The 25622-nt window shown below is 45.0% G+C and overlaps 1 protein-coding gene across 10 annotated transcripts in view; it reads left to right on the top strand.

Annotated features, from left to right (window-relative positions):
- SLC6A16 (solute carrier family 6 member 16) overlaps positions 1-20893 on the top strand; it is a 50856-nt gene extending 29963 nt beyond the window's left edge. For 8 of the 10 annotated variants that reach the window (XM_063802063.1, XM_054673156.2, XM_024351552.3 and 5 more), the window contains 9 exons: positions 103-229; positions 443-618; positions 859-969; positions 1153-1394; positions 16110-16296; positions 16635-16836; positions 17282-17441; positions 19892-20054; positions 20267-20893. In XM_063802063.1, coding sequence (XP_063658133.1) covers positions 103-229; positions 443-618; positions 859-969; positions 1153-1394; positions 16110-16296; positions 16635-16836; positions 17282-17441; positions 19892-20054; positions 20267-20536 — 1638 coding nt within the window. In that variant the 3' untranslated portion in view covers positions 20537-20893. The remainder of the gene's footprint in view (positions 1-102; positions 230-442; positions 619-858; positions 970-1152; positions 1395-16109; positions 16297-16634; positions 16837-17281; positions 17442-19891; positions 20055-20266) is intronic. The other 2 variants (XM_054673154.2, XM_063802061.1) reach the window with 1 other exon arrangement.
- The last annotated feature ends 4729 nt before the right edge of the window (positions 20894-25622 follow it).

Raw genomic sequence — 25622 nt, 5'->3', positions numbered from 1 at the left:
CTCCATGGGTCAGATCCCTTTGGTTCCCCAATCCTCTGTCAAATCCCCTCCCTTTTCCTGTCCCTGCTCTTCCTCCCCAACCATATCCTCCTTGGCCCCCAGGTGTGCTTCATCCTCGGCCTGTACTTCAATGTGGTCAATTCCTGGATCATCTTCTACATGAGCCAGTCCTTCCAGTTTCCCGTTCCATGGGAGAAATGTCCCTTAACGATGAACTCTAGTGGCTTTGGTGAGGAGGAAGTGAAAGAAGAAGAGAAGGGAAAAATGGAGAAGTAGAAGTAGAAGGGAATTTGGAAGAGGAGAGAGTGGGGAGGGACAAGGAAGAGGAAGAAGAAGGAAAAAGAAATGGGAGAGGGAAAGAGAAAAGGGAGGTGGGGGAGGGGATAAGGAAGAAGAGGGGGTACCTTGTCTAGCAGGCATGTCTAAAGCCAGGTCCCCCCAGATCCTGAATGTGAACGGACAACACCCTCCATATACTTCTGGTACCAGCAGGCCTTGAAGGCCTCAGACAGAATCGAGGATGGCGGGTCACCAGTCTACAGTCTGGTCCTGCCCTTCTTTCTTTGCTGGTGTCTTGTTGGTGCTTTCATGATCAATGGGCTCAAGTCCACTGGGAAGGTGAGCCACCAGTATTGGATTCCTTGAAATTCTCAGATGCTTTAGCCCTTACCTCAATTTGTTACTTGTTGATCTCCTAATCTCTTACTCCTTTGGCCTTTTACTCCCCTAGCCCCTGACTCTTGCTGAAGGCTTTCTTCTAACTCCTACTCATTTCTGACTCAGAACTTTTGATCCCTCCTAACTGTTGGTTGACCCCTACTGGTACACGGTTGCTGATATGTCCCACTCTCGATTCAGGTAATCTATGTCTTGGTACTGCTCCCCTGTTTCATCATTGTCGGTTTCTTCATCCGGACTCTACTCCTGGAAGGGGCAAAATTTGGCCTTCAACAGTTGGTGGTTGCCAAGGTGAAATCTATCTCCTCACTCCCCCGTCAGGCCTTGTAGGGCACCACAGCTGCCTATTCTTAGAGCTTCCTTTCCCCATTCTTTACTTCTGTATCTCCCTCTCTCCTCCCTGCAACATTTCTATTATAGTTGTCCTCTGCTTCTTCTTTTACAACCCCCTTATGCTTGTCTTCTCTCTTTTAGATATCGGATGTGTACAATATGAGTGTGTGGTCTCTAGCAGGGGGTCAAGTTTTGTCTAACACAGGCATAGGCCTTGGCTCCGTTGCCTCCTTAGCCTCCTACATGCCGCAGTCCAACAACTGTCTCAGTGATGCCTTTCTCGTGTCTGTGATAAACCTGCTCACTTTGTTGATTTTCACATCTTTCAACTTCTGTGTCCTGGGCTTCTGGGCGACAGTCATCACACATCGCTGCTGTGAGAGGTAAGGCCGGCCCCTTTGCTAAGGGTCCCAGCCCCAGGGAACTTTAAAACTCTGAGACCCTAACCTTAAAGGTGCTGCAAAGACCCACGTTCACACATTTCAACCTTGGGTGCACTTGCAAGCCCTCTACCTTCCCCATAGCTAAAAATGGAGACAATAGAATCTCCTATCATATATTATCCTTCTCAGAGCCTTTTGCCACCCTACAAATAAATCTTCAAACTCAGAGATTGCCAGCTATCCACCTCAGAGTGGTTATGCTAACAGGGATGTACTAAAAATGGCAAACATTGAAGGCTTCTCTAATCCCAGATACACAACAAAATACCATCCAAGACCATACCACACAGAGACTTCCAAGGCTATCCTTGGAAAAATGGAGAAGTAGAAGGCCCCCATTATTTTATTTTATTTTTATTTTTTGAGATGGAGTCTCACTCTTTCACCCAGGCTGGAGTGCAGTGGCGCGAACTCGGCTCACTGCAAGCTCTGCCTCCTGGGTTCAAGCCATTCTCCTGCCTCAGCCTTCTGAGTAGCTGGGACTACAGGCGCCCATCACCAGGCCCGGCTAATTTTTTTGTATTTTTAGTAAAGACAGGGTTTCACCATGTTAGCCAGGATGGTCTCGATCTCCCGACCTCATAATCTGCCTGCCTCAGCCTCCCAAAGTGCTGCGATTACAGGCGTGAGCCACCGCGCCCTAAGGCCCCCATTCTTAACTGTTAACTCCTGAATTGGGGATTTCTGTCAATCTAGCAGAAACTCCAAAAGGATTCTCTGTACTAGAACCTTGATTGTCTGATCACCCCTGTTTCTTATTTTTCTTATTTTTAGGCATTAATTCCAAAAACATCCATCAGACAGACATTTAGAAAGTGTTCTTTCTATACAACAGAGACTTGGACAGGTGAATCAGACCACAGTCCTTGTTTCATTAAGTTTTCAATTTTGGAGGGGGAAGGAAAGGAGAATGAGACAGCCAAAAACTTGTGCTAACTGGTAACTGAAGTGATGGGTGAGGACAGGAGACAGAGCCATTAATTCTGTCTGGACTAGTCAGATGGGGCCTTCCAGAGGAGGCAACCCTGAGTTGAATTTCTCCCAGTAATCTTTTTTTTTTCTTTTTCTTTTTCTTTTTTTTTTTTTTTTTGCTTCCTCCTCCTCTTCCTCTGTCTCCCAGCAGATTTTTTTTTTTTAATTTAAATTTTTGAGAACAGGGTCCCACTATATTGCTCAGGCAGGTCTTGAACTCCTGGGCTCAAGCTATCCTCCTGCCTCTGCCTCCCAAAAAGCTGGGATTACAGGCGTGAGCCACCGCGCCCGACCTCTCCTAGTAATCCTAACCCTCACAAATAACCACCATTTTCTTCTAGAAGATGCCTGGGAATATACGTGTGTGTGTGTGCAAGAGTTCTTGACAGCATATAGTTAGGAAAGGAATTGCTGAGTAGGGTGTGCTCCCCTTCAATTTTATCATATATTGTCTGGTTTTCAAAGTGGCGTAATGCATTGCCCTCCCATCAGGGATGTGTGAGACTTCCATTTGTTCTACTTTTTGCACAACACTTGATTAAACTTGGTTGGACTTTTAAATTGTTGCCAGTCTGGTGGGAGTGTAATGGTAGTTTTTTTGTGTATTTTCAAAAAAACCTTTTATTATGAGCTATTACCTACATATGGAAAAATGCATAAAACAAGGCCGGGAGCAGTGGCTCACGCCTGTAATGCCAGCTTTTAGGGAGGCTGAGGTGGGAGGATTGCTTGAACCCAGGAGTTTGAAATCAGCTGGGCAAGACCCTGCCTCTAACAAAAAAAAAAAAAAAAAAGAAAGAAAAAAGTATATAAAACAATGTACTGTGTAACGAACCATGAAGTAAACATCACCTGTATTAAGAACTAGAATAACCCTAGATGCTCTCTGTGTATCTTTTTCTAATCATAATCTCTTTACTGCCTCCCAGAGGTAACCATCATAAAAGTCAGGATAGTGGTTACTATATTGCTTAGTAGATACGCATACATAGATGATCAAATGTAAAGAAAAACAAGCCGGGTGCGGTGGCTCATGCCTATAATCCCAGCACTTTGGGAGGCTGAGGCAGATGGATCACGAGGTCAGGAGTTTGAGACCAGCCTGGCCAATATGGTGAAACCCCATCTCTACTAACAAGTACAAAAATTAGCCGGGCGTGGTGGCACACACCTGTAGTCCCAGCTACTCAGGAGGCCAAAGCAGGAGAATTGCTTGAACCTGGGAGGTGGAGGCTGCAGTGAGCTGAGATTGTGCCACTGCATTCCACCTGGGCAACAGAGTGAGACTGTCTCTCAAAAAAAAAAAGAAAAAAAAAAACAAAGAACTAAGGATAGTGATTAATGTTTTTCTTTATATTCTATCATCTATGTATGCATAGCTAAGCAATATAATTTGTCCACTTATATAAAGCAATATGTTTAGTTATTTGTTCCCTCATATATACATTCTCTTTGCTTACTTTTGTGCCTTCTTTTTCTCATCCAACATGTTTGTAATATTTATCCATATTGTGTATAACTTTAATCTGTGCTCTTTTTTTTTCTTTTTTCTTTTGAGACAGACTCTCGCTCTGTTGCCCAGGCTGGAGTTGAGTGGTGCGATCTCGGCTCACTGCAACCTCTGCCTCCTGGGTTCACACCATTCTCTTGCCTCAGCCTCCCAAGTAGCTGGGATTACAGGTGCCCACCACCATGCCCGGCTAATTTTTTGTATTTTTAGCAGAGACAGGGTTTCACCGTGTTAGCCAGGACGGTCTTGGTCTTCTGACCTCATGATCCACCCGCCTCGGCCTCCCGAAGTGCTGGGATTACAGACATGAGCCACCGTGCCAGGCCTAATCTGTGCTTTTAAAATGCTGTATAATGTTTCAGTATATGAATATACCACAGTTTTAAAAAATCCATTCAACTATTGATAACATTTGTAGTCTTTCCAGTTTTATGCTATTAAAACAATGTTGCTGCAAACATTCTTATGCATGTTCCTGATGTACTACATATGTGCACATTTTTCTGGGATATGAGTTAGATTGTTGGGGCATAGTTGTCTATTCTTGGGTAACAAATCACTCTGGAAGTAAATGGATTAAAACAACAATGATTTATCTCATGATTCTGCGGGTTGGCTGGAAAGCTCTTCTGCTGGGCTTGTATGGGTTCACTGACATGGCTGCATTTAGCTGGAGGGTTGGCTGGGGGCTGAGCCCAGCAGGGATGGCGCTGCTCACTGCTCTTCTTCTTCTTCTTTTTTTTTTTTTGAGACAGATCTTTGCTTTTGTCACCCAGGCTGGAGTGTAATGGTGCAATCTCGGCTCACTGCAACCTCCGCCTCCCGGGTTCAAGCGATTCTCCCACCTCACCTTCCCGAGTAACTGGGATTACAGGCACCAGCCACCACACCCAGCTGATTTTTGTATTTTTAGTAGAGACGGGGTTTCACCATGTTCACCAGGATGGTTTCAAACTCCTGACCTCAAGTGATCCACCCACCTTGGCCTCCCAAAGTGCTGGGATTACAGGCGTGAGCCACCACACCCGGCCGGCACTGCTCTTCTTTAAGTGGTGGTGGCTGGGTTCACTCCTGTTTGTAGTCAATTGGCTGGCCAGCAAGGGCTGCTCTCTTCCATGAGGCCTCTCCATGGGGCTAGTTTGGTCTTCTTCACATGGTAGCTCACAGAGCACAAAGGCAGACTCAGCAAAGTGTCTTGAAGCGAAGTATAGGACTGCTTCCATTGCTGCTACATTTCTTGGTTGAAGGAAGTAAAAAAGCTACCCCAGATTCCAAAGGTGAAAAATAGACTTTACCTCTTAATTGGAGGAGCTCCAAAATATTGTGGCTGTATTTCTTCAATCTACCACATATATCTACAGCTTCACAGATGATGCCAAATTACTTTCCATAGTATCTGTGCCAATTTATAATTGTATGTATATGAAATGTGTGTATGGAAGTTCTCATTACCTCACTCATGCAAATACTTGTATTGTCATAGTTTAAAGCAAAATGTGTGGTCAAGTTCATTTTTGCCCATTAAAAAAAATATATTGGATGATCTGTCTTTTTCTATGGAGTTCTTTATATGCTCTGGATATGTAGTCATTTTCCAGTTGTATATATTAAAATTCTTTTCTCCCACCTGGTGGAGTGCATTGAACGTCCCAGGTTCAAGCGATTCTCCTGCCTTAGCCTCCCGAGTAGCTGGGATTACAGGCATGTGCCACCACGCCTGGCTAATTTTGTATTTTTAGTAGAGACGGGGTTTCTCCATGTTGGTCAGGCTGGTCTCGAACTTTCGACCTCAGGTGATCCGCCCGCCTCAGCCTCCCGAAGTGCTGAGATTACAGGCTTGAGCCACCGCGCCCAGCCGACAAAGGTTTTTAAAGGAAAAAAATGAGGAGGATAACATAATTGTTTTGAAATAATTTTCCTTGACTACAGAGATCAATAACAAGGGTGACACCAGTCCAAGGTTGGATAGGCGTTTGTTGGGCAGATGTTTCTGCAGGAATATTTTGTGTGTGTAAGGTTGCAATGGCCTTTATGCATGGTTATAGTTTTTGTAGTTGTTTTTCTAATCAGACATACAAGTGTGAGAACCCTCTCTTCATGGCCTTCCTTGGCTCAATTTGCTAGGGCTTTCTTAGCATTAGTGACTCCATTTTATTCTGATAACGTTCACATTTCCTCTTTTGATCAAGATCTTTCTCCAAAAGCATCACTGATCAATCATTCATATTTGGGTTTTCCTGTCCCTCAATGTCATGATGGGCCTATCCCAGTTGCTGGTCTCATGTCACATTGAGGGGAATGATGGGTGACTTGGAGTCAGTGTCAAACTCTTGTAGCCACATTTGAGCAACAAGGGACATTTGAAGGGAGTATCTCTTAGGCTAAGTCTATCTGAGGTTCATTATGAAGTTCAGTTTTGTCTGTTCCATAGTCTTTTGTTATCATCTCAAAGTGTTTGGCTGGGCCAGCATTATTTTGTTAGGAGTTGTACTTCTGTAGAAATTTAACAAGTGACAGATACAAAGTTTTAAAAAGGGCAAATATAAAGTAAAATTAATAGTAATATGATAATAGTTTTGTGCCCCAAACCTTATCACTTGTATAAATCAAATGACTGAAGGGCGTTAGATGAGACCTATTCTAATGGTGTGGCTTTTTTTCTTTTTTTTTTTTGAGACAGTCTCACACTGTCACTCAGGCTGGAGTGCAGTGGCGTGATCTCAGCTCACTGCAACCTCCGCCTCCCGGGTTCAAGCGATCCTCCTGCCTCAGCCTCCCAAGTAGCTGGGACTACAGGTAGGCGCCACCATGCCCAGCCAATTTTTGTATTCTTAGTAGAGACAGGGTTTCTACTAAACCCTATATTGGCCAGGCTGGTCTTGAACTCCTGGCCTCATGATCCGCCTGCCTTGGCTTCTCAAAGTGCTGGTATTACAGGCATGAGCCACCCTGCCCGGCCTACATACTTTTTAAAGTATTCTTGGTTGTCAGATTTTTTTTCAGCACTTTGAATTTATCATCTTACTCTCTCCTGGACTGCAAGATTTCTGTTGAGAAATGTGTCGATACTTGTACTGGGGCTCCCTTATATGTGATATGCTTTTCTCTTTCTGCTTTCAGAATTCTTTGTCTTCAGTTTTAAATAATTTGTTTATAATATGTCTCAATGAACTCTTCTTTGGGTTGAATTTTATTAGAGACCTCTGAACTTCTTGTACCTGGATGTTTGTATCTTTCTCCAGATTAGGGAAGTATTCAGCTATTTTTGAAAATAAACTTTGTCCTTTTCTCTCTTCTCCTCTGTAAATCTTGTTATGTAAATGTTCTCTTGATGGCCTCCCATAGATATTGTAGACTTTCTTTGGTCATCTTCATTTCTTTTTCTTTTTCTCCTCTGACTGGATGATTTAAAATGATGTCTTTGAATTTGCTTATTCTTTCTTCTGCTTTTCTAGTCAGCTGTTGAAGCCATCTATTGTATTTTTTGTTTATTGTTATTCTTCAGCTCAAAAATGTTTGTTTGGTTCTTTTTCATGTTTTCAGTGCCTTTGTTTAGCCTCTTCTTTCGTTGTTCTATTGTTTTCCTGATTTTGTTAAATTGTTTTCTGTGTTCTTTTATAATTAACTGAGATTCTTTAGAACCATTATTGTGAATTCTTTGTCAGGCAGCTAGTGGATCTGCAATTCTTTGGAGTCAGCTAATGGAAGTTTATTGTTTTCCTTTGGTGTTGTCATGATTCTCCAATTCTTCATGATTTTTATAGTCTTGAGAAAAGCATTTGAAGAAGCATTAACTTCAAATGCTTTTTTTGGGGAGAAGAGTGGTGCTCTCTGGCACTGGGTCCAGTGGCACAGAGTGCCAACTGTGGGTGGGGGTGCGTGTGGTGGGTCCAGGTTGGAGGGACACAGAGTCTTGTTAGCACAGGCAGCTGGGGGCTGTGATGTTGACACCTGCATGGTCCTTGGGGGCAACAGCTGTGGGAGGTCCACAGTGGCTGTGAACCTCCCACAGAGTTTTCTGGGACCTCAGCTGTGCCTCTTGCCTAGCATCTAGGGGCCAGGACTCACAGCAGTGGAGGCTGGGGTCGGTGTGCACACACTCTGCTGTAGAGGCTGGCTGTAGGCACAAGCATGGCAGCAGAGGCTAGTTGCAGGCTCATTAATGGTGGCAAGGGGTGGAGTCAGAGGCAGGGGCTGGGGTTGACTAAGAGCATGCATGTGGCAGTGGGGGCTGACAGCTTGTGCCTAACTGCAGGGGCCTGCTGCAGTCTGGCCACAGAGGTCAGGCCATCTGCATGTACGTGGGCAGTTGCAGGGCTGAGCTGGAGGCGTGTGTGCACATGCAGCCGCGGGGCCTAGCTGAGGGTGCAAACGTGATGCTGGAGTTAGAACCTGGGGATGGGGAGGCATGGCTGTGTGCAGGCACATGCATGGTAGCTGTGCTGGGTCCTTGGCTCAGAGCACTTGTAGAGGCAGCAGCTGGGGTGACTCCATAGAGGAGGGGTATTGGCTTAGGCACCCAGAGAATGCGATGGCCACTGGGGTGAGTCCCTGGGTCTGGTCTGGGTGACCATGGTATTGAACAGCTTAGGTGGTTTCAGGGACAGAGGAAGGAGAAATTAGAGGGCCAGGCACCTGGAGACTGTGAAGATGGAAAAAACTACAGGGCTTTTGCTGCTGCAGTGCTGGCAGTTGGTTTCCTCAGTTGTGAAAGCTGCTTGGTTCCTCTGCAGAAAATGGTGCTGGCATCAGCCATTGGTAACACCAAGGTGTTCTTGGTGGTGAAAACTGTGGGGAGCTGCACAGTGGCCAGGAGTGCTGTTGAGGTCCTCAGTACAGAAGTCTGCTAGAGTCCCGTGTTGAGCAGGCCACTAGGGGGCGCTGTGGCTCCCACCAGCATGGCTGATACTGACAGCCTGTCCCACTTCTTGGTTCCCCATTATCTCCGTATGTCTCGGCAATGCCAGTCCCCACGGAAATGTGAATGGAGTGAAACTGAAGCTGGTTGGGCAGTGTCCCAAAACACTGGGGAAGCTGATGGTACAGCCTGCTCTCATTATCCCTGAAAGAGGGTTATGCGAGCCAGGGAATTCCCTCTCCATGCTGAGCAGTGCTGGCTCGGGGGATGGGGTGATGTGGGCAAAATGGAATTGTTCTTTCCATCCTTTCTGTGTGGGTTTTTCTAGGGTTCTTTCTCCCACTAAAAGTCAGCTGAAGCCGACTTCTCAATTCTTCCAGAGTAATTTTTATTTTATTTTATTTTATTTATTTATTTTTCAGACGGAGTCTCACTGACTTCCAGGCTGGAGTGCAGTGGCCTGATCTCGGCTCACGCAACCTCCGCCTCCCAGAATCAAGCAATTCTCCTGTCTCAGCCTCCCAAGTAGCTGGGATTACAGGAACGCGCCACCATGCCCAGCTAATTTTTGTATTTTTTGTAGAGACGGGGGTTTCCCCAGGTTGGCCAGGCTGGTCTCGAACTCCTGACCTCAAGTGATCCTCCCACCTCAACCTCCCAAAGTGCTGGGATTACAGGCATGAGCCACCGCACCCGGCCCAGAGTAATTTTTGTTCAAGGATAGTTGCCAAATTGTTGCTCTTTATAGAGAAAGGGAGGCTGGATCCCTTTCTCTGCCATCATGATAGGAAATAATTGGCTCTGTCTCCCATCTTACTTTGCTATTTGTTTCTCCTGGTCTGTATTTTGTTTTTTCTCTTTTCTTGCCTTCTTTTGGATTGACTTAGTAGTTATTTATCATTCCATTTTTTTTTTTCCTCCACTAGTCTGGAAGTTATCCACTCTGTTTTCTGTTCTTTCAGTGATTTAGTGATTTCCCCAGAATTCACAATATGCATTCTTAATTTATCGATGTCTAAAGGTAATCAGTACTTCACTGTCTCTCAAGATAAGGGCTCCAAAACTCTTTATATCCATTTACATGCATTCCTAACTTACATTTGAATGTTATATCATGTTTTTGTTTTGTTTTGTTTTGTTTTGTTTTGAGACGGAGTCTTACTTTGTCACCCAGGCTGGAGAGCAGTGGTGCAATCTCAGCTCACTGCAACCTTTGCCTCCTGGGTTCAAGTGATTCTCCTGCCTCAGCCCCTCGAGTAGCTGGGATTACAAGCATGCACCTCATGTATTTTTATTTCATATTATTTTGCTAAAATGCAAAGATATTATTGTTTTATTATATAGTTAATGTTCAATTAGATGTACTACTTCCTATTTATTGCTTTCTTTGATCTTTATTCTATCTTGCATCCTGGCCCTTCCATGAGGGATTTCCTTCTATTTGAATATCCTTTAAATTACTCTCTTTTTTTTTTTTTTTTTTGAGACAGAGTCTCACTCTGTCGCTGAGGCTAGAGTGCAACGGCACTGTGTCAGCTCACTGCAGTTTCCTGCCTCAGCTTCCCAAGTAGCTGGGATTACAGGTACCCACCACCACGCCCAGCTAGTTTTTATATTTTTAGTAGAGACGGGGTTTCACCATGTTGGCCAGGCTGGTCTTGAACTCCTGACCTCAGGTGATCCACCTGCCTTGGCCTCCCAAAGTGCTGGGATTACAGGCGTGAGCCACCATGCCCAGCCTAAATTATTCTTTAGTGATAGTCTGCTAGTGGCCAATTCCCTACTTTTCTTTTCTGAAAATATCTTTCACTGTGTTTTGAAATCTGTTGTATCTGGATATAGATTGCTAGCTTGGCAGTGCTTTTTTTTTTTTTTTTCCTAGCACATTGAAGATAGCCTACTATCTTTCAGCTTTCTCTTTCTTTCTTTCTTTTTTTTTACACCAAGCCTCCCTCTGTCACCCAGGCTTTTGGCTCACTGCAACCTCCGCCTCCCAGGTTCAAGCAATTCTTGTGCCTCAGCCTCCTGAGTGGCTGGGACTACAGGCGCCCGCCACCACGCCCGGCTAATTTTTTGTATTTTTAGTAGAGACGGGGTTTCACCATGTTAGCCAGAATGTTCTCAATCTCCTGACCTTGTGATCCGCCCACCTTGGCCTCCCAAAGTGCTAGGATTACAGGCATGAGCCACCGTGCCCGGCCCCCAGCTTTCTTTATGGCTGTTGAGAATTCAGTTGTCAGTTTGAAGGTAATTTGTCTTTTTCACAAACAACCTTTCTTACCTTTTCAACTTTTTTTTTTTAGTTTCAGAGGGTACATCTGCAGGTTTGTGACATGGGTAAATTGTGTGTTGCTGAAGTTTAGGGTATGAATTATCCCATCACCCAGCTAGTGAGCATAGTACCCAATAGGTAGTTTTTGAATCCTCATTCCCCTCCGTTCTTCCTCCTTCTAGTAGTCTTCAGTGTCTATTGCTGCCATCTTTATGTCCATGTGCACTCAATGTTTAGCTCCCATTTATAAGTGACAATATGTGGTATTTGATTTTCTTTCTTTTTCTTTCTTTCTTTCTTTCTCTCTTTCTTTTCTTTTCTTTCTTTTTTTTCTTTCTTTCTTTTTTGAGATGGAGTCTCGCTCTGTTGCCCAGGCTGGAGTGCAGTGGTGTGATCTCGGCTCACTGCAACCTCTGCCTCCTGGGTTCAAATGATTCTCCTGCTTCAGCCTCCCGAGTAGCTGGGACTACAGGTGCCCACCACCATGCCCGGCTAATTTTTTAGTATTTTTAGTAGAGACGGGGTTTCACTGTGTTAGCCGGATGGTCTTGATCTCCTGACCTCGTGATCTGCCTGCCTCTGCCTCCCAAATGCTGGGATTACAGGCGTGAGCCACCACACCCGGCCGGTTTTCTATTCCTATGTTAATTCACTTAGGATAATAGCCTCCAGCTGCATCCATGTTGCTGCAAAGGACATGATTTTGTTCTTTTTCATGGCAGCATAGTATTCCACAGTATATATGTATCACATTTTATTTATCCAGTCTACCATTGACGGGCATCTAGCTTGATTTCATGTCTTTGCTATTGTGAATAGTACTGTGATAAACATATGAGTACATGTATCTTTTTGGTAGAACGATTTATTTTCCTTTGGGTATATAGACCCTGTAATGCGATTGCTGGGTTGAATGGTAGTTCCCTTTTAAGTTATTTGAGAAATCTCCAAACTGCTTCCCACAGTGGCTGAACTAATTTACATTCCCAGCAACAGTGTGTAAGCATTCCCTTTCCTCTGCAGCCTCACCAACATCTGTTATTTTTTGTCTTTTTAATAGCCATTCTGATTGGTGTGGCGAGAAACACACCAGTGAGCATTTTTTCATATATTTGTTGGCTGCATGTATATCTTCTTTTGAGAAGTATCTGTTCATGTCCTTTGCCCATTTTTTAAATGGGGTTATTTATTTTTTGCTTATCAAATTACTTAAGTTTCTCATAGATTCTGGATATTAGACTATTGTTGGATGCATAGTTTGCAAATATTTTCTCTCCTTCATGTTGAGTTTCTTTTGCTGTGCAGAAGCTCTTCAGTTTAATTGGATCCCACTTGTCTGTCAATTTTTGTTGTTGCAAGTGCTTTTAAGGACTTTTAATTCATAAATTATTTGCCAATGCACAGGTACCTTTTAACATTGTTTCTCTACACCTTCACTGTAATATATCTAATGGGGAATTCTTTTTATTTTGCTTGGGATTCTTTTGGCTTCTTGCATCTATGGATTACTTTTTTCATTAGTTCCAAAAATTCTCAGCCATTGTTTGTTCACATATTGTCTCTGACTCACTGGCCATGTCATCTCATTTGTTAGACCTTTTTACTATATCATCTAGGTCTTAGAAACTCTCATATTTTCTACCTATGTTCCTCTCACTCCTGGCCCCAATTAATCACCAATCTGTTTTCTATCATCATGGATTAGATTTGTCTTTTTTTTTCTTCAGAGTAAGTAGAATCATACTATATGCATTCTTATATCTGACTTCTTTCACTTAGCATGTTTTTAGTATTCATCTATGATACTGGATGTATTGGAGGTTCTTTCCTTTTTATTCCTAAGTATTATTCCATTTTATGATTATACCACAATTTCTTTATCCATTCTCCTACTCATAGGCATCTGAGTTGTTTCCAGTTTAGGGCTGTCTCAAGTAGAGCTGCTTTGAGAGTTCATGTACAAGTCCTTGTATGGACATATGTTTTCATTTCTCTTGGATAAACACCTAAGAGAAGGATCATTGGGTCACTGGGTTATGTGGTAACAGTATGTTTAATTTCATAAGAATTTGTGGAACTGTTTCCAAAGTGGTTTTAAATCAGTTTTCCATTCTTACTAGTATGGTATGAGAGTTCTGGTTGTCCCACATCCTTGTCAATACTTGATGACATCAGGCTTTTTAATTTTAACCATTCTGGCAGATGTGTGGTGTGGTACGCCATTGTGATTTTAATTTGCCTGTTTCTCAGGACTACTAATGTTGGCTACCTTGGAAAGTGCTTATTGGCCTTTTACAGAGCTTGTCTTGTAAAGTATCTTTTCAAGTCTACTGCCCATTTTAAAAATCAGGGTTTTTTTTGGGCGGTGAAATTATTGAGTTGTAAGCATTCTTTATATATCCTAAATGCAAGTTCTTTGTCAGTTGTACATATTGTGGATATTATATCTCATTCTGGGGTTTGTCTTTCGTTAATGAAGCCTTTTGATGAAAAGACATAATTTTGATGATGCCCAATTTATCAATTTTCTTTCATGTTTTGAGCTTTTTACATCCTAAGACAGTTCTGTTTACCTCAAAGTTGCAAATATATATATATTTTTTGAGATAGGGTCTCACTCTGTTGCCCAGGCTGGAGTGCAGTGGCACGATCTTGGCTCACCGCAGCCTCTGCTTCCCAGGCTCAAGTGATTCTCCCGTCTCAGTCTCCCAAGTAGCTGGGACTACAGGCGCCCGCCACCACGCTTGGCTAATTTTTGTATTTTTAGTAGAGACGGGGTTTCACCATGTTGGCCAGGCTGGTCTCGAATTCCTGACGTCAAGTGATCTGCCTGCCTCAGCCTCCAAAAGTGCTGGGATTACAGGCATGAGCCACTGCGCCTGGCCAAGGTTGCAAAGATTTTTCTCCTGTGTTTTAAAGCTTTTGCTTTTTCTGTTTAGATATCTATTTCACATAAATTTCTGTATAAGGTATGAGGCAAGGATCAAGATTAAATTTTTTTCTATTTAGATATTCAGTTGTTCTAGCACTATTTGTTAATAAGACTATCCTTTTCTTATTAAGCTGCCTTGGTATCTTCGTTGACAATTAGTTGTCCACAATATGTTTCTGGGCTCTACTCAGTATCATTAGTTAACATGTCTATTTTTTTTAAACCAATACCTCCCTGCTTTGATTACTAAGGTATTATAGTAAACCTTAAAATCAAATTGTATGAGTTCTCCAACTGTGCTATTTTTTTTCCAAAATTGTTTTGACTATTGTAGATCTTTGTTCTCCAAGAAAATTTTAGAATTACCTTCCCAGACTGAGTGTGGTGGCTCATGCCTGTAATCCCAGCACTTGGGGAGGCCGAGGCGGGCAGATCACCTGAGGTCCGGAGTTTGAGACCAGCCTGGCCAACATGATGAAACCCTGTCTCTACTAAAAATACAAAAATTAGCTGGGCATGGTGGCGCACGCTTATCCCAGCTACTTGGGAGGCTGAGGCAGGAGAATCGCTCGAATTCTTGGGAGGCGGAGGTTGCAGTGAGTGGAGATCGCACCAATGCACTCCAGCCTGGGCGACAGAGCGAGGCTCCATCTCAAAAAAAAAAAGAAAAAGAAAATAAAAATCCTGCTGTGGTGTTAATTGGATTGCATCAAATCTGTAGATCATTTCTGAAACAGCTTTCCTTGCATTCCCAGTTGTGTAGAAGGGCCAGGAGCAAGCTTCTGCTTCATTTTTATTGTGAAGGTGTAGCCCTTTGAAGTGTCAGATTTAAGAGGGGAACTTCTATTCTGATCCTTATTTTGGGCAGGCTCTGGTGTTTTATATCTGGCCTCCATGGCCCCCTTTTGTATCTGAAAAGTCATAAAATTGGAAACTGCAGGTCCAGTTTGTTGTATTTGGCATACATCTTTGGGACAAAGTATCTTTGGAAGTCCCCTTTCTCCACTGCTTTGCCTGTACTTCAACGTTTGCCTGATAATTCCTTATTATCTTGTCAACATTTTAATTTTGTTAGAAGATTTAAAAATATCTTCCAGCCTTTTAAATTATTTCCAATGAGAAAATTGGTTCAAATCTCTAGCTTATTACTGGAATAGCATATAGTATTTTATTTTCTAAAATGTGATCAAACTCTACTTGCTTGCCTTTTGCTTTTATCAGTGAACCTTGGCAAGCTGTCCATTGCAGTTCTTACAGAGCAATGAGCTGAATTTTTTCTTTTTTTTGAGATGGAGTCTCGCTGTCGCCCAGGCTGGAGGGCAGTGGCGCGATCTTGGCTCACTGCAACCTCTGCCTCCCAGGTTCAAGCAATTCTCCTGCCTCAGCCTCCCGAATAGCAGGGACTACAGGCACGTGCCACCATGCCCAGCTGATTTTTGTATTTTTAGTAGAGACGGGGTTTCACCATGTTGGCCAGGATGGTCTCGATCAATGAGCTGAATTTTTAAGGATTTGTAGGAGTTAGCCAAGTGAAGAATGGTGGTGGGGGTGGAGTTGGTATTGTGTGTGAGGGGGTATGATGGGCCCTGACACGGTAAGTAGTTAAATCTGGCCAGAACATGGAATGTGAAGAGGGCCATAGGGACATATGAGGCCAAAATGGTCAGCAGGGCTCACATCAAAAAGTCGAACCAGCAGTTGCTGTCACACAGCACGACTCCATGGGAACATTATGATCATAGTCTGTGTGCTCCCGGACATGCTGTAATAGGAACTTTAGAAAGTTGGCTTTTACCCGTTAGTCTCAGTGGAGAGGGAAGGTAGACAGTGAATAAGAAACCCCATCACTAGAGCAGAGACCACAGAGTCCCCAAGAAGACTGTAGAAAATGCTTCTCCTAGGCTCTCCCATGGTCATAAATTCTCCAGGATCACGCAAACGAATTCACGTCCCTGAAGGCGGGTGCCTTCTAGGATTCATCCCAGGCTCTATCTTACCCAGATCAGTAATGCTAAGCCAGTGATAGCCTTTTTTATCTTGAAGATAAGGGAAAAGGAGACTATCTCCTACTGGGCCAAATGGTTCGATTTGATTCAACCCTCTATCCCCAGGAATGCTGAAATACTTTTAAAGCTGATAAACCTAGGGAAACTGCCTCCTGACGCCAAGCCCCCTGTCAACCTGCTTTACAACCCAACCTCCATCTACAATGCCTGGCTCAGTGGCCTTCCCCAGCACATCAAAAGCATGGTTCTCCGTGAGGTGACTGAGTGCAACATAGAGACTCAGTTTCTTAAGGTCAGTAAACATAGCTGAGGGGGGAGCCTAGAGTTCCTGAAAGCCTTTAGCACAACAGAAATTTTAGCTTTTATTAGCACCAGCAAAAATCCTGGAAGCACCAGAATCATCTGTGGCTCTCAGTAATACAAAGTACTATAGTTTGCGGAATGGCCTTCCATGGATAATGCTAGGTGGATTGATTTTCCATGTCAGGGGGTTAGCTTGGACATCTGATTTTCTCAGTGATCCAGGGATTTTCAGGAGTTTTCCAGGGAAGATAGAATGTATACTTGTCTATATTTTTTTGTTATTGTTTAGTTCAATGACACTTTAACACTTCTTTGTTCTCTTTGCAGGCTAGCGAGGGCCCAAAGTTTGCATTCCTGTCCTTTGTTGAAGCCATGTCCTTCCTTCCTCCGTCTGTCTTCTGGTCTTTTATCTTCTTCCTGATGTTGCTGGCCATGGGGCTGAGCAGCGCAATAGGGATTATGCAGGGCATCATTACTCCACTCCAGGACACCTTCTCTTTCTTCAGGAAACATACAAAGCTGCTCATAGGTACTCTGACCTAGGCCCTACTCCTAACAATGACCCTGATCCCCTGACACCACTGGGACTCTTTTTTTGGGACAGGGTCCCTGTAGCCCAGGCTGGAGTGCAGTGGTGTGATCTCGGCTTGCTGCAACTTCTGCCTCCTGGCTTCAAGGGATCCTCCCACCTCAGCCTCCCCAGTAGTTGGGACCATAGGCGTGCATCACCACGCCCGGCTAAGTTTTGTAGCTTTTGTAGAGACGGGCTTTCGCCATGTTGCCTGGGTGGTCTCAGACTCCTGCGCTTAAGGAATCTGCCCACTTCGGCTTCCCAAAATGCTCGGATTACAGATGTAAGCCACCTTGCCCGGGTACCACTGGGTCTGCCACCAGCCCTGGTCTATGACCTCTACTTAGCCCTTGTCACCCAGCCCTGACTTCTAACCTTGATCCAGATCTCATGTTTTCTCCAGTGGGAGTCTTTTTGCTCATGTTCGTGTGCGGCCTCTTCTTCACTCAACCTTCAGGCAGCTACTTCATCAGACTGCTGAGTGACTACTGGATAGTCTTCCCCATCATCGTCATTGTCGTATTTGAAACCATGGCTGTATCCTGGGCCTATGGGGCCAGGAGGTGATGTCCTAAGCCCAGGTTCTCACAAAGCATGGGACTATAGGGAAGGGTGACCCCTTTCTTGTTGCCTCTACTGTCAACCCACCTAGTGTGACATAGGGACCCTTAATTTCAGAGTCTTCTGGGAAATCTTTTTATTCATTCATCCATTTTCACATGTATTTTGGGTGCTGAATATGTGCCAGGCACTATTTTAGTCATCAGGGATAGGGGCATTGAATAAAAGAAGTATTCCTGTTCTCAGAAAGCTTACATTTTAGTGGTCTAGAGAGACAATAACCAAATTAGCAAATAAAGAATAAAAACGTTGAGAATAAATACAGGCGATAGGAAGAATCAAAGGGTGAGGTCAGATGGCCCATAGTGGGAGTGTGTGTGGGCACCAAGTCACATACGACTTTAGGGAGGGCCCTTCCGATAAGGTGACATGTGAGCAGACTCCTGAATGATAGGAGGGAGGGAGTCATGACAAGATTTTGAGGAAAGTGCTCCCTGCAGGGAAACAGAAATTACCAAGGCCAGAGGAAGCATAATGCCTAGAGTTTTTGAGAAACAAGGAAGTCAGAGAGGCTGGAATAGAAGATATTAGGAGATGGGGCTAGAGAAGTGATGGTGGCCAAGTCATGTAGGGTTTTGTAAGCCACGATAGGACTCAGCTTTGTATGCAGAATGGCAGATGAAGCATTGGAGGGTTTTGAGTAGGAGAATGACATTTTCAGGTGGGAGTGCCATTATTAGATTTGTTTTTTAAAAAGGTATCTATGGCTGCTGTCTGGAGAACAGACCAGGAAGAGTCAAGAGTGAAGCCAGGATAAGAGTTGGAAGCTATGTAATATTTCTTTTTTTTTTTTTCTTTTTGAGATGGAGTCTTGCTCTGTTGCCCAGGCTGGAGTGCAGTGGTGCGATCTCAGCACACTGCAACCTCCGCCTCCCGGGTTGAAGCAATTCTCCTCCCTCAGCCTTCTGAGTAGCTGGGATTACAGGCATGCACCACCACGCCCGGCTAATTTTTGTATTCTTAGTAGAGACGGGGTTTCACCATGTTGGCCAGGCTGGTCTCAAACTCTTGACCTTGTGATCACCTGCCTCAGCCTCCCAAAGTGCTAGGATTACAAGCGTAAGCCACCCCGCCTGGTGAAAGCTATGTAATATTTCAAGTGAGAGCTAAGAATGGCTTGGTCAAAAGTAGAAGAGTTGTGGATTAAGAGAAGTGGTCTGATTCTGGAAGGTAGAGCTACCTGGGAAAGAGAACAAGATAATCTGGGAGTGAGACCTGGAAGATATAACTGTGGAATGTAAGTCTATAGCAGAGGTAGCCAGGGCAACTCCGGGGGCACAGATGGTTAGTTAAGGAAGACTGGAGAGTTAGGGAAGGTGGCCTAGAGGAGGGGATGCTTGAGCAGAGCCTGGACAGATGAATAGGTGGAGATAGGGTGATGGGCACCCTAGACCAAAAGACCCCACTTGTATATTTATTGAGATTAAGAACATGTACTAAAGGAGACTGGATAGTTGGCTGAAATAAACTAGATAAGTTTCCCAAGGGCCAAATGCCACTTTCTTTTATCTGTGTTCAGTGCTGGATATCCAGCACTTAGAAGAGTTCCTGGTATAATTCAGGGGTGAAAGCCTCAGCATTTTCATCTGATAGTGGTTCTTGGAGTCAGTTTGCTCACTTATGAACTCATTTATTAACTCACCCAACAAACATTTTCTTGAGACTTTGTGTCAGGAAAGCCTTGTGGTACTGGGATATGAATGACTTACATTGAGATACTCTTCTCAAAGAGCTCAGAGTCCAAAGAGAAAGATGTATATAAGCAGAAAATCCCAGTACCCGGTGGTAAGTCTATAGTAGAGGTAGCCAGGGAAACTCCGGGGGCATAAGGAAGACTGGAGAGTTAGGGAAGGTGGCCTAGAGAAGAGGATGCTTGAGCAGAGCCTGGACAGATGAATAGGTGGAGATAGGGTGATGGGCACCCTAGACCAAAAGACCCCACTTGTATATTTATTGAGATTGAGAATATGTACTAAAGGAGACTGGATAGGTGGCTGAAATAAACTAGATAAGTTCACCAAGGGCCAAATGCCACTTTCTTTTATCTGTGTTGTTCACTGCTGGATATCCAGCACTTAGAAGAGTTCCTGGCACATCATAGACATTCTCATATTTATGGGATGAATGAAAGAGACTTGGCCTTTCTCCTGAGGCCATTGGATACCCATGGAAAGTTCTTGAGCAGGAGAGGGGTGTTTGGAAAAGTTTCTTGGGTTAGGATAGAAGACAGACTGACTAGGGGGAAGATGAGAGAAGACAAGACTTGAGACTTGAGATGAAATGAGATTAGAGATACAATAGAATGTTTGAAAGATGCCAAGGTTGGGCTGGCCCTGCCTCCAAGGTGGTGAGGCCTAACTGGGCATCCCACACTCTGGTGGCCCTTCTCCAGGTTCCTTGCAGACCTGACGATCCTGTTGGGCCACCCCATCTCTCCCGTCTTTGGTTGGCTGTGGCCCCATCTGTGTCCAGTTGTGCTGCTAATCATCTTTGTGACCACGATGGTTCATCTTTGTATGAAGCCGATCACCTACATGTCCTGGGACTCAAGCACTGTGAGCCTCCCCCAGGACCCAGAACCCCTTTGGGAGTGGGGGCCAGACCTTTCAATTCACTCTGGGTGAAAGAACCCAGTCATCTCATTCTCTTACTGCCCGAAGACTCATGGGTTTTCTGCTTTGGTTCCCCACCCATCCTTCCCCTCCACAACTCTTCCTCTTCTCTTGGGGATTTTGATATTCTGAACCCTTTTCCCATCTCTCCACAGTCAAAAGAGGTGCTTCGACCATACCCACCATGGGCACTGCTCTTGATGATCACCCTTTTTGCCATTGTCATCCTCCCCATCCCTGCATACTTTGTATACTGCCGCATACATAGGATTCCCTTCAGGCCCAAGAGCGGAGACGGGCCTATGACAGCCTCCACATCCCTACCACTAAGTCACCAGCTAACACCCAGTAAAGAGGTTCAAAAGGAAGAAATTCTACAAGTTGATGAAACAAAGTACCCATCAACTTGTAATGTGACTTCCTAACTTCATTAATTTGGCTTCACATAACATACCCCTTAGAACAGATCCAATAGGCAACTCTTAATATCAGCTTGCAACTGTTGATCTCCCTGGATCCAGAACCACTTTTATTTCCAAGAGGAGGGGCATTCTTTGGGGGGGTTCATGGGGCCTGGACTTGCAGTCCCTTCCTGGGTCCCATCTTACTGGTGACCACCATCATTGTTTTCCCCATCCTCTTCCTCAACACACATACATGCACAACGCATATACAATACTAGTGATGTCTACCAGTCCTGCTACTTCTGGGGTGCCTGTCTCCTGGAATGGAGCTGGAGGAGCAATGCTGTTGGTCAATAAATCAGTCTACTGGAACTCTAAGGACTGGATGTAAGCAGATCTTTTTTTCCTATAGATGTCTCAGATGTTCAGTTTTCCTGTCACAAGGCTTCCAGTCTGTATTAGTTCATTTTCACACTGCTAATAAAGACATACCTGAAACTGGGAACAAAAAGAGGTTTAACTGGACTTACAGTTCCACATGGTTGGGGAGGCCTCAATCATGGCAGGAGGTGAAAGGCACTTCTTACATGATGGCAGCAAGAGAAAAAATGAGGAAGAAGCAAAAGTGGAAACCCCTGATAAACCCATTAGGTCTCATGAGACTTATTCACTATCACGAGATTAGGATGGAAAAGACCAGCCCCCATGATTCAATTACCTCCCCTGGGTCCCTCCCATAATACGTGGGAATTCTGGGAGATATAATTGAAGTTGATATTTAAATGGAGACACAGTGAAACCATATCATTCTGCCCCTGGCCCCTCCAAATCTCATGTCCTCACATTTCAAAAGCAATCATGCCTTCCCAACAGTCCCCCAATGTCTCAACTCATTTCAGCATTAATCCAAAAGTCCAAAGTGTCATCTGAGACAAGGCAAGTCCCTTCCACCTATGAGCCTGTAAATTCAAAAACAAGCTAGTTACTTCCTAGATACAGTGGGGGTACTGGTATCAGGTAAATACAGCCATTCTAAATGAGAGAAATTGGCCAAAACAAAGGGGTTACAGGGCCCATGCAAGTCCAAAATCTAGCAGGGGAGTCAAATTTTAAAGCTCCATAATGATCTCCTTTGACTCCAGATCTCACATCCAGGTCATGCTGATGCAAAAGGTGGGTTCCCATGGTCTTAGGCAGCTCCACCTCGTGGCTTTGCAGGGTACAGCCCCCCTTCCAGCTGCTTTCACGGGCTGGTGTTGAGTGCGGCTTTTCCAAGCTCAGGGTGCAAGCTGTAAGTGGATCTACTATTCTGGGGTCTGGAGGACAGTGGCCCTCTTCTCACAGCTCCACTAGGCAGTGCCCCAGTAGGGACTCTGACTCTGTGTGAGGGCTCTGACCCCACGTTTCCCTTCTGCATTTCCCTCCCTGGCAGAGGTTCTCCATGAGGGCTCTGCCCCTACAGAAAACTTTTGCCTGGACATCCATGCATTTCCATATATCTTCTGAGATCTAGGCGGAGGTTCCCAAACCTCAATTCTTGACTTCTGTGCACCCGCAGGCTCAACATCATGTGGAAGCTGCCAAGGCTTGGGGCTTCTACTCTCTGAAGCCACAGCCCGAGCTGTACATTGGCCCCTTTCAGCCATGGCTGGAGTGGCTGGGACACAGGGCACCAAGTCCCTAGGCTGCACACTGCATGGGGACCCTGGGCCTGGCCCACAAAACCACTTTTTCCTCCTGGGCCTCTGGGCCTGTGATGGGAGGGGCTGCCATGAATGTCTCTGATATGGCCTGGAGACATTTTCCCCATGGTCTAAGGGATTAACATTAGGCTCCTTGCTACTCATGCAAATTTCTGCAGCTGGCTTGAATTTCTCCTCAAAAATGGATTTTTCTTTTCCACTGCATCATCAGGCTGCAAATTTTCTGAACTTTTATGCTGTTTCTCTTTTAAAACGGAATGCTTTTAACAGCACGCAAGTCACCTTCTGAATACTTTGCTGCTTAGAAATTTCTTCTGCCAGATACACTAAATCATCTCTCTCAAGTTCAAAGTTCCACAAATCTCTAGGGCAGGGGCAAGATGCCACTAGTCACTTTGCTAAAACATAATAAAGAGTCATCTTTGCTCCAGTACCCAACAAGTTCCTTATCTCCATCTGAGACCACCTCAGCCTGGACCTTATTGTTCATATCAGCATTTTTGTCAAAACCATTCAGTAGGTCTTCAGGAGGTTCCAAACTTTCCCACATTTTCCTGTCTTCTTCTGAGCCCTCCAAACTGTTCCAACCTCTGCCTGTTACCCAGTTCCAAAGTTGCTTCCACATTTTCGGGTATCTTTTCAGCAACACCCCACTCTGCTGGTACCAGTTTACTGTATTAGTTTGTTTTCATGCTGCTGATAAATACATACCTGAAACTGGGAACAAAAAGGTTTAATTGGACTTACAGTTCCACATGGCTGGGGAGGCCTCAGAATCCTGGTGGGAGGTGAAAGGCACTTCTTACATGGTGGCGGCAAGAAAGAAAATGAAGCAAAAGTGGAAATCCCTGATAAACCCATTAGATCTCATGAGATTTATTCATTATCATGAGACAGCATGGAAAAGACCAGCCCCCATGATTCAATTACCTCCCCCTGGGTTCCTCCCACAACACATGGGAATTATGGAAGATACAACTGAAGTTGAGATTTAAATGGGGACACAGCCAAACCATATCACAGTCTTTCTAAAGCCAAATGTCCAGCCCTGAGTTCCTGCCCTCCCCTTGCTCTGGCAAACTCAGATACTAGATTACCAGGCTTGCCTTATCCACGGGCTGGCCTTTAGCCAAGGGAAACCTGGGAAATGGTGACTTCAACAAAGATGGGAAAGATATTAATGTTCTTGCTACTGATACATGATAATCCTATTATAGGTCTAAAATTATTTCTAAAAAGAGGTTGCACTCAAGGTTTGAACATTGTGTTGTGGACCGAGTACATCTGTAAATCAGTGCCACAACCAGTTACTAACAAGCTGTTTTGCTGAGCTCACCAAGAGTCCCATTGCTGCTCAGTACTGGGCACCACGGGTTTTTATCCCAGGGTCAAATCAACTGAACTTGCCCAGTGGATGATCACTGAGTGGGTCTTTAAGAACTTGTGGGAGGGTAGTGCCATGAGGGTGCTGAAGTACTCCCCAGAAGGAGACTGGGGCCTGTCAGTTACCTGCTGGGGATGGGGGCTGTGGGCAGAGGTGATTGGGATTCCCAAAGATCCAGGGAATGGGTTTCCCTTAAATGCTCAGAGATCTCAGGCTTTTAGATTGCTTAGAGCCCACGGGTAAGTTTCAGTGATAAAGGAAAAGAAGACACCCCCAACCATTGGCAGGCAGGACTCAAGAGGTGGATCTGCAGAAAGGAAAGAGCAGAGGCATCCGAAGTTTCCAGACCTCTGAAGTCTGGCTCTTCAAGCTTGAAGATAGGAGGGCTGCAGGGGCGTGCACCTCTGTGTCATCACCCATTGGCTCCTGTGCCCTATTAGGCCAGCCCATCCACCCCCCAAAGTCCAAATGCTCTATCTGCTTGAAGACTTGTGCTATTGAATCGGGTAATGTGGGGAAGGGAGAGAGACGGCGGTGGGCTCCTCCTTCTCATCAAATAGTCTGGGTCTTCAACCTCCTCCCTTTTGGGAACCCAGGGCACTCATCCTCCCTTCTGCCTCAAGGCCCCTCCCACCTACCTCCCCACCATCCCCGGTCCAGTTTTGGAGGTGGAACTTGGGAGAGGGGGATTGAAAAGTAGGGGCTTACCATCTCAAAGAAAGAAAGAAAAAATATTTTATTTCTCTCTTAGTGTGTTGCCCTCTCTCTCTCTCTGTCTCTCTCTCTCTTTCTTTCTTTCTTTTTTGACAGAGCCTTGCTCTGTTGCCCAGGCTGGAGTACAGTGTCTCGGTCTTGGCTCACTGCAAACTCTGCCTCCTAGGTTCAAGCAATTTTCCTGCCTCAGCCTTCTGAGTAGCTGGGATTACAGGGGTGCACCACCACGCCCAGCTAATTTTTGTATTTTTAGTAGAGACAGGGTTTCACCATGTTGCCCAGGCTGGTCTCGAACTCCTGACCTCATGGTCTGCCCATTTTGGCCTCCCAAAGTGCTAGGATTACAGGCGTGAGCCACTGCACCCAGCCTTTTTTATTTTTTATTTTTGAGACAGTCTCGCTGTGTTGCCCAAGCTGGAGTGCAGTGGCACGATCTTGGCTTACTGCAACCTCCACCTCCCGGGCTCACGCGATTCTTATGTCTCAGCCTCCCAAGTAGCTGGGATTATAGGCGCACACCACCGTGCCCAGCTAATTTTTGTATTTCTAGTAGAGATGGGGTTTTGCCATGTTGGCCAGGCTGGTCTCGAACTCCTGGCCTCAAGGGATCCGCCCGCCTCAGCCTCCCAAAGTGCATGAGCCACTGCACCTGGCCTAATTCTGCTTTCTAATTTGCATCCCTGACATGCGGGACGCTTCAATAGGGATGGCGCCACGTTCAAGAGGCTGAAGAAGAGACCCAGGGCTAGCAAACGAGAAATAGGGTTTATTTGAGATAACTTACAGGGTGATCCAGTGGTGATGAGCTGGACAGGAGAACCACAACCACTTGCAAAATGCATGCAGTTTATATAGCACTTTCACTTAGCACCCTTCCCCAGCAACCTCCATGCAGCAGCCCTCATCCTCAGGGTGTGCTTAAGTTATTGCTGCCAGGGGTGTCTACCATATACACTCCACTCCAGCATACCCACCTTGTTGTGTTTTTTTTTTTTGTTTTTGTTTTTCATTTTTTTGAGACGGAGTCTCACTCTGTCACCAAGGCTAGAGTGCAGTGGTGCGATCTTGGCTCACTGCAACCTCTGCCTCCCGGGTTCAAGTGATTCTCCTGCCTCAGCCTCCCGAGTAGCTGGGATTACAGGTATGTGCCACCACACCTGGCTAATTTTTGTATTTTTAGTAGAGATGGGGTTTCACCATGTTGGCCAGGCTTGTCTTGAACTCCTGACCTCAAGTGATCCACATGCCTTGGCCTCCCAAAATGCTGGGTTTACAGGCGTAAGCCACTGCGATCTGGCCACTCTAG

This window comes from Pan troglodytes, chromosome 20 (assembly GCF_028858775.2).
Source record: "Pan troglodytes isolate AG18354 chromosome 20, NHGRI_mPanTro3-v2.0_pri, whole genome shotgun sequence".
Taxonomy (NCBI): Eukaryota; Metazoa; Chordata; class Mammalia; order Primates; family Hominidae; genus Pan; species Pan troglodytes.
Note: the sequence above shows the minus strand (reverse complement) of the source record. Positions and strands in the feature narration are given on the sequence as shown.